The sequence below is a fragment of the Mandrillus leucophaeus genome, unplaced genomic scaffold, assembly GCF_000951045.1.
Source record: "Mandrillus leucophaeus isolate KB7577 unplaced genomic scaffold, Mleu.le_1.0 Scaffold128, whole genome shotgun sequence".
Lineage (NCBI taxonomy): Eukaryota > Metazoa > Chordata > Mammalia > Primates > Cercopithecidae > Mandrillus > Mandrillus leucophaeus.
In genome coordinates, this window is record NW_012101209.1 from 6,110,407 (window position 1) to 6,122,774 (window position 12,368).

Genomic DNA, 12,368 nt, shown 5'->3' on the forward strand with positions numbered 1-12,368 from the left:
TTGCTCGTGGATTCCTAACCACCAGAAACTGTGAGATACTGTTTGTTTTAAGCTACTTAATTTTGTTATGCAGCAATAGATAGCTAATATAATGCCTAAGTATAAATATAATCTTTCTTCCACATGTCTATGAAAGCCAAATAAAAATGAAGGTAAGAGAGGCTGTGTTGTGGGAAGTCAGGGACCCCAAACGGAGGGACCGGCTGAAGCCACGGCAGAAGAACATAAATTGTGAAGATTTCATGGACATTTATTAGTTCCCCAAATTAATACTTTTATAATTCCTTACACCTGTCTTTACTGCAATCTCTGAACATAAATTGTGAAGATTTCATGGACACTTATCACTTTCCCAATCAATACTGTTGTGATTTCCTATGCCTGTCTTTACTTTAATCTCTTAATCCCATCATCTTCTTCTTAAACTGAGGAGGATGAATGTCGCCTCAGGACTCTGTGATGATTGTGTTAACTGCACAAATTGTTTGTAGAGCATGTGTGTTTGAACAATATGAAATCTGGGCATCTTGAAAAAAGAACAGGATAACAGCGAAGTTCAGGGAACAAGGGAGGTAACCTTGAACTGACTGCCAGTGAGCCCAACGGAACAGAGCCATATTTCTCTTCTTTCAAATGCAAATAGGAGAAATATCTCTGAATTCTTTTTCTCAGCAATGAACATCCCTCATAAAGAGAATGCGCCCTGAGGGTAGGTCTATAGATGGCCCCCTTAAGGCGATCGCCTTTTATGGTCAAAACTGAAGGGATGAAATAAGCCCTAGTCTCCTGTAGCGCTTCCAGGCTTATTAGGATGAGGTAATTCCCACCTAATAAATTTTGGTTAGACAGGTTGTCCACTCTCAAACCGTGTCTCCTGATAAGATGTTATCGATGACAATGTGTGCCCAAAACTTCATTAGCAATTTCATTTTCGCCCCATCCTGTGGTCCTGTGATCTCGTCCTGCCTCCACTTGCTTTGTGATATTTTATTACCTTGTGAAGTATGTGATCTCTGTGACCCACACCCTATTAATGCACTCCCTCCCCTTTTGAAAATCTCTAATAAAAACTTGCTGGTTTTACAGCTCAGGGAACATCATGGAACCTGCTGACATGTGATGTTTCCCCCCGGACACCCAGCTTTAAATTTCTCTCTTGTACTCTTTCCCTTTATTTCTCAAACCAGCCGAGATGCCTAGGAAATAGAAAAGAACCCATGTTAACCATCGGCAGCGGGTTCTCCCAATAAGGCTGAGAAAAGTAAATTGTATTTTGGCCTACTTTCTATTTTTCTTTGGTGTTTATTTAGCTTCTCTTAAACCTAGGCCTGTGGGAAAATACTTATTCAGTACCCCTAAGCTAATTTTAAAGAACATAAGAAAGGCAGTTAGCTTCAGTTATAGGGATATATACGTCTATCTTTGAACTGGAGGATCTACTTTTGGTAAGACAAATCATAAGATTTTAGCAGAGTCTAGTCTCTCCTTTGCAGAATGGTAGGGAGGCCGCTACCTCTCTTAGGTTGAGATTTAAAGTTAAATTTATTATTCTTTTTTTTCAACCTGATATGACTAGTTTAAAGAATGTAAAGTATGATTTGATTTACTTCTTGGTTTTTGTTATGGAAACCAGAGAAATAAGAATGTATTTCTCCTAACTTCTCTTTATTACACTTTCCATCTTATAATCAATTTCAATAACTTTAACAATAAACAGTAAAAATGATAGACTATACAAAGCATTGCCCAAGTGAATCCATCATGGACCTGTGTCTGAGAATGGCTTCCTAAATAGGGGAAATGTGTTTCACACAAAAAGTCCATTTTCTGTTATTGCCTTTTTTTTATTTGGAATATGAGATGCTATATATTTTAAGGTAATCTTAATAGTTTCCTGTCTCTCACTAACAAGAATGACTTGTCATAATGAGCAGTGTAGACACTGTCCATTTGATCCACTCCAGAAAGCTGTCTATTTGATACAAGAGCAAATCACCTCAATTCCTTAGTGGAATGACGGGAGTATACGTGAATAAATGAGACACAGGAATTTAAAAAAAAGGTTCAGCTCTATCAGAAGGAAACAAAGGATTGGAACATTTGGAGGCCTGGTTTAATAAAAAATGTGACAAGACAAAGAATTATATGTGATAACTGTAGAGGGAGGAAGAATCCTCCCTAATATAAAATGTCCATGAAATAGTCGTTTTCTTCTTTAGGAAGGAAGATAATTTTGTAGCTTAAGAAAAATAGTTCTCAATTCTTTGAAGTTGGAAGACCTATATTGTAAAATGACTATTTATTTACTTTTACCTCCACCAAAAATAATTCAAATTTTCCGTGCTCTTTATAATTCATCACATTTAAACATCTGGGTAGGAATTTCAGATTCCATTTTGGGGAATGGGTTTGTTTGCGGGGGTGTCTTTTTTTTGTTTTTATTTTTGCATGTTTTACTTCAGCCGTAAAGTTTTGTCTTTTTTTGTTTGTTTGTTTTGAGAGGCAAGATACAGACTCTAAAATGCTCTATTTTTTCCTTTTATAACTAGTTTACTTTTGTCTCAGAGAATTACACAAAAATGTCATACTGTATTTGACTTTCCAATTTTTTATTAGACTGAAGTGTTTTTGATGAACTATTAATAAAGTTGTTATTCTGTGTTAGGTTTAGGATTCCAGCTGAGGATGAAAGATAAGTTACAACAAATTTTGTGCCCTGTAGTAGCTGGGAAGTAGCAAAGTGATTCTCAAAATGAAATTTCACGATGTCTTGCATTCATCTATGAGGAATTTTTTTTTTTTTTTTTTTCTGGTGACAGGGTCTCGCTCTGTTGCCCAGGCTGGAGTGCAGTGGTGTGATCTCGGCTCACTGCAATCTCCACCTCCCAGGTTCTAGCAATTCTCTTGCCTCAGCCTCCCAAGCAGCTGGGACTATAGGTGCACGCTACCACACCTGGCTAAGTTTTTGTATTTTAGTAGAGACGGGGTTTCACTATGTTGCTCAGGCTGGTCTCAAACTCCTGAGCTCAGGCAATCCACCCACCTTGGCCTCCCAAAGAGCTAGGATTACAGGTGTGAGCTATGGCTGAGGACTGTTTAACATGCAGATTCTCAGGCCCCATCCTAATAAGACTGACTCAGAATCTCTGGGGATGGGATTTGAGAATTCACAATGTAATAGGTTCTCTCTGTGATTCTAATGAAAACTAAAGTTTAATTGATCTAGTGAAGGTTGGAGGGCAAAGGAATAAACAATTTACATTGTGACTGGCGCCCAGGCACAACATAAGATATAATAGTAACTTCTAGGAAAGAGCCACTACCTCTACCAAGGGAAATCTAAGTGAAGACTAAATATAGAAGCTGACATTTACGTGGTTTTGAAAATGTGCCTTGCCAAGCAGAGATGGAGGGTGTGGCAGGGGGCATCTCAATGACTCATGTTGTCAATGATATTTCTTTTGTTTTTTTTGTTTTTTTTTTTGAGACAGAGTCTCGCTCTGTTGTCCAGGCTGGAGTACAGTGGCCGGACCTCAGCTCACTGCAAGCTCTGCCTCCCGGGTTCACGCCATTCTCCTGCCTCAGCCTCCCGAGTAGCTGGGACTACAGGCGCCCCTTTTTTAGTAGAGACGGGGTTTCACCGGGTTAGCCAGGATGGTCTCTATCTCCTGACCTCGTGATCCGCCCGCCTCGGCCTCCCAAAGTGCTGGGATTACAGGCTTGAGCCACCGCGCCCGGAATGTCAATAATATTTCTACTAAGAGAAATACACAGTGTATACTCACTAAATGCTTTGCCTAGGCAGTTTCTGGCTGAAGCCTTCCTCTTCAGCCTCTATTCTGTGTTCTTCAGGGATTTTGGTGACTTAATTTTCCTTGATGGTTCTACACCAGGTTTTGAGGGATCTTAATGGTTAAGAGGCACTTGAATGTAATAAATATGTATATGTGTACATATATGTAATAAATATGAGTGTACACACACACACACACACACAGGCATACCTCACAGATTTTGCAGATTAGGTTCTAGACCAAACCAATAAAGCAACTATTGCAGTAAAGTAAGTCACACAAATATTTTGGTTTCCCAGTGCATATAAGCATTATGTTTACTGTAGTTCATTAAGTATGCAGTAGCATTATGTCTAGAAAAATAACTAATGCCAGGCACGGTGGCTCAAGCCTGTAATCCCAGCACTTTGGGAGGCTGAGACGGGTGGATCACGAGGTCAGGAGATCAAGCCCATCCTGGCTAACACGGTGAAACCCCGTCTCTACTAAAAATATACAAAAAAGCTAGCCAGGCGTGGTGGCAGGCACCTGTAGTCCCAGCTACTCAGGAGGCTGAGGCAGGAGAATGGTGTGAACCCGGGAGGCAGAGCTTGCAGTGAGCTGAGATCCGGCCACTGCACTCCAGCCTGGGCGACAGAGCGAGACTCTGTCTCAAAAAAAAAAAAAAAAAGAAAAATAACTTACATACCTTACTGAAAAATACTTTATTGAAACTGAACATGTCAGTACATTCCTGTAGTCCCAAGCCACTCAGGAGGCTAAGGTGGGAGGATCCTTTGAGCCCAGGAGTCCCAGGCCAGCCTGGGCAAACATAGGGAGACCTCCATCTCTTAAAAAAGCCCCCAAACTTTATTGCTAAAAAATAATAAGGATCATCTGAGTCTTCAGCATGTTATCTTTTTTCTGGTGGAGGGTCTTACCTCAGTGTGAATGGCTGCTGACTGATAAGGGTGGTGATTGCTGAAGGCTGGGATGGCTGAGGCAATTTCTTGAAATAAAACAAAAATGAAATTTGCTTCCTCGATAGACTCTTCCTTTCATGAAAGATTTCTCTGTGGCATGTGATGTTGTTTGCTAGCATTTTACCCACAGTAGAACTTCGTTCAATACTGGAGTCAATCCTCTCCAACCACTGCTTTATCAACTAAGTTGATGTAGTATTCTAAATCCTTTCTTATTATTCACCGTTAATCTCAGTATTCACGCCATCTTGACTGGAGTAGATTTCATCTCAAGAAACCACTTTCTTTGCTCATTCATAAGAAGCAACTCCTCATACCTCCAAGTTTTATCATGAGATTGCAGCAGTTCAGTCACATCTGCAGGCCCCACTTCTAACTGTAGTTCTCTTGCTATTTCCACCACATCTCTAGTGACCTCCTCCACTGGTCTTGAACCCCTCAAAATCATCCCTGAGGGTTGGAATCAACTTCTTCCAAACTCCTGTTAATGTTGGACTCTTCCCATGAATCATGAATATTCTTAATTGCATCTAGAATGGTGAACCTTTTTCAGAAGCTTTTCAATTTACTTTTCCCAGATATATTAGATAAATGACTATCTATGGCAGCTATAGCCATATATATATATATACACACACACACACACACACACATATATATATATTTTTTAAGATAGCATCTCATTTGTGGCCCAAGCTGGAGTTCACTGGCACAGTCATACCTCCCTGTAATCTTGAACTCCTGGGCCCAAGGGAGCCTACATCTCCCTTCCTGAGTAGCTAGGACTACAGGCACACACCACCACACCTGGCTAATTATTCTATTTTTTGTAGAGATGGGGTGCCACTATGTTGCCCAGGCTGGTCTTGAACTCTTGGCCTCAAGTGATCCTCCTGCCTCCGCCTCCCAAAGTGCTGGGATTACAGGTGCGACCCACCATGGACAGCCATGAAATATATTTTTAAAATAAGACTTGAAAGTTGAAACTACTCCTTGATCCATGGGCAGCAGAATGGATGTTGTACTAACAGATATGAAAACATTAATCTTCTTATATATTTCCATCAGAGCTCTTGGGTGACCAGGTGCACTGTCAATAAGCAGCAATATTTTGAAAGGCATCTTTTTTTCTGAGCAGTAGATCTCAACAGTGGGCTTAAAATACTCGGCAAATCATTCTATAAACAGATGTGCTGTCGTCCAGGCTTTGTCGTTCCACTTATAGAGCACAGGCAGAGTAGATTTATCATAATCCTTAAGGGCCCTAGGATTTTCAGAACAGTAAATGAGCATTGGCTTCAACTTAAAGTCAGCAGCTGAAATAGTTCCTAACAAGAGAGTTAGCCTCTCCTTTGAAGCTTTGAAGCCAGGCATTGACTTCTACTCTCTAGCTACAAAAGTCCTAGATGGCATTGTTTTCCAGTAAGTGTTGTTTCATCTACATTGAAACTCTTTGTTTAGTATAGCCACCTTCATCAGATATCTTAGATAGATTTTTTTTTTTTTTTTGAGATGGAGTCTCACTCTGTCGCCCAGGCTGGAGTACAGTGGTGCTATCTTGGCTCACTGCAAGCTCCGCATCCTGGGTTCACGCCATTCTCCTGCCTCAACCTCCTGAGTAGCTGGGACTACAAGCGCCAGCCACGGCTGGCCACCATGCCCAGCTAAATTTTTTATTTTTTATTTTTTTTAGTAGAGACAGGGTTTCACTGTGTTAGCCAGGATGGTCTCTATCTCCTGACCTCGTGATCCGTCCGCCTCATCCTCCCAAAGTGCTGGGATTACAGGCATGAGCCACCGTGCCTGGCCTTAGCTAGATCTTTTTGATAACTTGCTGCAGCTTCTTCACCAGCATTTGCTGCTTCACCTTACACTTTTATGTTCTGGAGATGGCTTCTTTCCTTAAACATCATGAACCAACCTCTGCTAACTTCCAACTTTTCTTCTGCAGCTTCCTTACCTCTCAGCGTTTGTAGACTTGAAGAGAGTTAGGGCCTTGCACTTGATTAGGCTTTGGCTTAAGGGAATGTAATGTCTGGTTTCATCTTCCATCCAGAACATGAAAACGTTCTTTACCAGCAATAAGTCTCCTTTGCTTTCTTATCATTCGCATGTTCACTGGAGTAGCATTTTTAGTTTCCTTCAAGGACTTTTCCTTTGCATTCACTACCTGGCTGTTTGGTGCAAGAGCCCTAGCTTTTGGTCTGTCTTGGCTTTCAATATGCCTTCCTCACTAAGCTTAAACATTTCTTGCTTTTGATTTAAAGTGAGAGACATGTGATTCTTTTACTGGAACACTCAGAGGCCATTGTAGGGTTATTCATTGGCTTAATGTCAATATTGTTGTGTCTCAAGTAATGGGGAGGCCCAAGAGAGGGAGAGATATGGGGGGGAAGGTATGGTTGGTAGAGCAGTCAGAATGCACACATTTATGGATTACAGTCGCTGTCTTATATGGGTGCTGTTTGTGCTGCCCCAAAGTAATTATAATAGTAACTTCAAAGATCACTATAACATATATAATAATAATAATGAAAAAGTTTGAAATATTGTGAGAATCACCAAAATGTGACACAGACATGAAGTGAGCACATGCTTTTGGAAAAATGGCGCCCATAGATTTGGTTGATGCAGGCTTGCCACAAACCTTCAATTTGTTAAAAAATGTAGTATCTGGGAAGCACAAAGATGTATGCCTGTTAAAGGTTTTAAAGAAGCCATTTTTTTTAAGAGAAAACTTTTAAGAAGCTTTACACATAGCAGACAATAAGTATTTGTTGACTAAATGGTCAAGTTGGAGTGAGCAGATTTTATAATTTTATTCTACTAATCACCACCAGCAATTTTATTTTTGATGCTTGTAGATGGACAGTGGTGCCTATGTCTATTAGGCCTTCTGATTTTTTGTTTTGTTTTGTTTTTTCCTGCCAAAGGACAGTGCTTAGAACTTCCCATTCTTCCTTATAGTGGGGAAAATCTGTCACCCCAAGGATATGAATTAGGTAGAAAAGTAATGTAAGAGCCAATCACAACGCGCGCTGCGGGGCGGCTCCAGACTGGCTTCTCCTGGACGACTGGCGGAAGATGAGACTTCGTTACCTCCCTTCAATCGGACAAAGAAGGCCATAATAGTTTTGGACAATAGAAAATTCCTTGTGGGTTAAACTGCGGTGGGACTGACTGTTACGCAGAAGGCGTAATTGGAAAACTTCTATACACTGTGTATCACGGATACATTATTTTCTGGAATCCTGGAGAAACGATCAGCAGCTGTGGTGGCACCAGTACCAAAAATGGCTGTAAGGCGCTTCGGACGCTGGATCAGGTGACGCAGCCTCAGTCCGCCCACTTCCCACCAGCGGCTCCTCCTCCTGCTTCCCGGCGTAGCGGTGGGCGTGGCTTGCCCAGAGGCTCTTTCTTCTGGGGCCGGGAAAACCGAGGAATACACATGCGCAGTTGGACCCCTCAGGCCCTTCGTGTCCCTTCCTACCCATCTCCCCGCCCCGACCCTCTGGGCGGGGCTGGGCCGACAGTCCAGCTGCTGCTTGCTGGAGATTCAGTGACTTCCTTGTTGTGAGCCCTGGCCCGCCAGTGTCCCGACTTGTAGCCCCGCTGTTTTTATCCGGGCCGCTAGCCTGAGTCTAGGTCGCAGCCGCAGCCCCAACCCGTCGGTCACCTTTTCAGCGCAGGTTCTTTCCCCGCACGCCCTGCGCTCCCTAACATGCCCAACCCCAGCAGCACCTCCTCTCCATACCCCCTCCCTGAGGAAATTAGGAACCTGTTGGCAGGTAAAGAGCGGGAAGGCGGCGGTAATGCTGTTGGGCCGGGGGCGAGGGAACGGTAAGCCGGTGGGGACAGAAGCACTCAGAGCCCTTATCCTCCATCCGCACGCTCCCTACGTCTTCTAGCCAGTGGGGTTGGCACAGGGAGGAGAGAAGAAGGGTTGTTTCGTCTCAGAAAGGGAGTGGACGTGTGTGTTGAAATTTGGTGCGGGGATGGTGGCGAAGCCCTTTTTGGTGGTCTACACGAATGAGATCAGGACGTTTCTATGTGCATTGTGAAGACTGTGTGTGTGTGTGTGTGTGTGTGTGTGTGTGACAGAGGAGGGCGGGGGAGGAAGAGTGGTAGAGGGAGAGAATGATAATGAATGCTGCGTGAGCAGGCAGAAGGGAGCAGAAGTCAAAGAAGTAGTTCTTGGGTGGTCTGGCCAATGGAGGTAGAGGATGTAGAGATGCAAAGAGATGTCAGAGCCACAGGTGTTAGGGGTTATGGGGTGAAAGAGTTTGTCATTTCTAAAACTCCTATTTTTCTTAAACATTCAGCTCACTCACGTTTACAACTTTTGAAGAAGGTCTGGTTCTCAAATGGCCACTTGTCCCCAGCCTCAGTAATATATTAAAGCAAAAAAGGAAGGATATGTTAAAGTTCTACTTCCTGTGTGACACGATGAAAGTACTTCATGTTTGCACCCTTATCTTCCCTTTTTCAGTTTTACATTACCATTTATAGGAACTTGTTTTAGGAGCTAAAAACGTGGTTCTTCAGTAGCATTATGAATCCACTACTAGTTCATTAATTTTCTGGATATGGAGGTGTGTATGTTCACTAAGAACCAATAAAAATTTATATTTCTGTGCAAGTTAGAAAATATATCTTTTTAAGGTAGCACAAATCCTGCCTATCTTAATGTTCTGGAATTTCAACCATCATTTATTTTGTCTTGTGTACGTCAGAATTCTGGAAACTGAATTTCGATTTTTAGTTTTAGATTCTATAAAATATTTATCTTTCAGTATTGTTCATGAATAGATTACAGATTGCTTATTATAACTCTTAAAAAGCAACATCATCTAAAATGTGACATTTGAAATAGTAGGTTACTCCTATAGCAATGTGAGTCCAAATCTCCTAATATGCTGTTATTCAGTTTTGGTGCTTGGCATTATTAACGTGGTAGGGAAATGAAAACTAAGTGTATGAATGTAGACTTATGTTTGTATGATTACGGTACAGTATGTTGAGTGCATTTGTGGTGGGATAGCCTTTCACTCTGAGAAATGCTTGTTGTCATTAAAGGGTACCACTAAGGGAAATAGTTACAGAAGTCTAAAGACTGACTTCAGGCAGCTTTATTACATCTGCGTGACTACTGATTTTGTTTTACTACACTTAACATTTTTTGTTGTTACAGTGCTGGAATTGTTTATTTAGAATATTATTGTAATAACCAGTGCAGAAAAGTGTTTATCATTATTCCAAAAATAGATGAAACAATTTTCAGGATATTCTATGTCTGTATTTTTGAATTTAAGAACTAACATATAGACCTCTAGGTGCACGTTTTAAAGCTTGGCAACTCCCATAGTGCAGTTTGTTATTTGGATCCATAATCATACATCACAGATAATATGATATGTAGGTCATGAGAACCTTTATTCTCTTATTCCCATAGATCACAAGTATTTCATGTGGCCCTTATTTGTGTAATTTAAAAACTCAAAATTACATCTTTAAATTATCTGCCAATGCTAATTTCCGATATATTTCTGCCCTCTCTCTTTAGTCAGGTAATATACTAGCATAACGTCTCAAATTAAAGTCATTTTATTGACATTTTCACTATTTTATATTATTAAAGCAAATCACATATTAAAACACAGGAAGTATTAAAAACAAATATTACAATTAAAACTTTTGGAATTAGAAACTTAAATTACACTTTATTTTCAGAGGATATTTTCAAGAAGTATGGAAGTGAGTTGGGGTGTATTTATATTTAAAGAAATTTAACAAATCAGTGTTTTTCGGGTTTTTAAAAAACTTATTTGGAAAATTGTTAACATCTTATGTTTGACTGTAATTAAAATCTTTTTTGAGGTAGAGAAGGCTTCAAGAATAGATGCTGTCAGCAGTTATTTCACGTATTTCATCTAAAAATATTGTTGGCATTGTACATGATTCTTTTCATAATTCAAGTTTATTGGGTAAGAGTATATGAGTAGGTTTAGAGTAACTAACATTATAGAAGCATTTATATTGGTTTGAATATTAGAGATATTGCTGGCTTATTTAGCATATTTCTTTGAAACTAAGGAGATATTGGTAATGTTGTTGTAGTTAACAGTTGAGTGCTCTTAGAATGTATGGTACTTGGCTAGAATTCCAAGGTAGAGAAGATAAGGAACTAAACTTTTCAGGGGTTTAAAGTCCTTTGTTTTCAGAAAGAAGAATATAAAATCAAAAGATAATGACTGTTAAAAATAATGTTGTTTAGATGTATCTGTTTGTGTTCCATATGCCTATTATCTAAATCATTATATGTCATATGTATTGTTTGAAATTTCACCTGCTTAAAAGGGAAGGTACTCAAGTGTATTCTTATTTATTGTTTTTCTTTATTTTTCTGATTATGGCAGTTCTATGCTATACTTTCAACATTTGTTCCCTCTCCCTTCCTTCCCCTATAAAAAACATTCCATAGAAATGTAAAAAAAAAAAAAAAAAAAAAAAGGTTATTATTGTTAACTCACATGTGTTGTGTAAAGATACCATTGAAAAAGTGGCTATCTAGTTTGATTTTTAGTTATATTTTCTGTGGAGTCAGTCTTGAAGACCTATGCTTTTTATAAAATGTTGATTATTCTTCTGGTTATATGAACAGAAAAGGACTTACAGAATTTCATTATTGAAAGCAAATTTTGAGCTGCCATATGCATTACAGGCAACCTTTGATTTTTTCTTTTCTACAACAATGGAAGAACAGGTTTAGCCTGGATAATTGAAATCAAAGGACAATCCTAAATCTTGTCCATTTAATCTTCTCTCACATCCAAATATTTTGACTAGGACTAGCAGCAAGAATAATCTTGATTTATGTGATTTTTTTTTCTCTAGGCAGGCAAGAAAGTAAGAGGAACTAGAACCACTTCCCTCCAGCCTCCTTTATTTGTTTAATCACCCTTTAAATAATGGTTTTTTAGTGGCTTGCAATCAGATATTCTCATTCATCCTCATTCATTTGTTTTAGGACAACAAATTTTAAAAGGAAAGCTCTAAGAAGATGTTATTTTCTGTTTACTAGATTAGCAAATGAAACCATTGTTAAAAGAGGAAAATAGTGATTGTTAGTGCTCTGAAAAATGAAACCAAATCAAACAAACAATAAATAAAGTGGTTATATAGTTTCTGCAAAGTGATCTTGAGGTTTTGTTCACATGGCAGTCTTGATTAGAAATACCACATTTTCCCTACTGGGAATTTTTAGAACATTAAAAATGTTTTTCCCACACACTATGTGTGAAGATAATCAGTATGTTTAGGGGACATTGATTATCTTCACACATTGATTATAATGTATGAATTTTTTTTCACACAATATTATTTAGGGTATATAATCAGTCCCCTAAAGGGATTCCTGTAGGGGCACTAGGTGAAGAGTGCAATTTATTTGAAATAGAGGCAGAAGTTTTTCAATGCTGAGTATATTACGGTTTGATTTCCACCTTTCCAAAGTTCCATTTATAATTTGGTCAACATTTTGGTTTTATTTTTCCTATGAGAATTATTTATGGTGTATCTAGTGTCTCATAACTTCCTTCTGGGACATTGGCTG

General features: G+C 39.5%; 1 protein-coding gene across 2 annotated transcripts in view; it reads left to right on the top strand.

The window, feature by feature from the left end:
* Window positions 1-12,368, top strand: part of SKAP2 (src kinase associated phosphoprotein 2) — a 360,207-nt gene that overhangs the window by 145,350 nt on the left and 202,489 nt on the right. The window contains exon 1 of one of the 2 annotated variants that reach the window (XM_011972275.1): window positions 8,082-8,544. The exons of the other annotated variant lie outside the window; for it this stretch is intronic. Within the exon in view, the coding sequence (XP_011827665.1) occupies window positions 8,478-8,544 (67 nt within the window). The 5' untranslated portion in view covers window positions 8,082-8,477. Of the gene's footprint in view, window positions 1-8,081; window positions 8,545-12,368 lie in introns of those variants that run through there. 2 annotated transcript variants of the gene reach the window in all.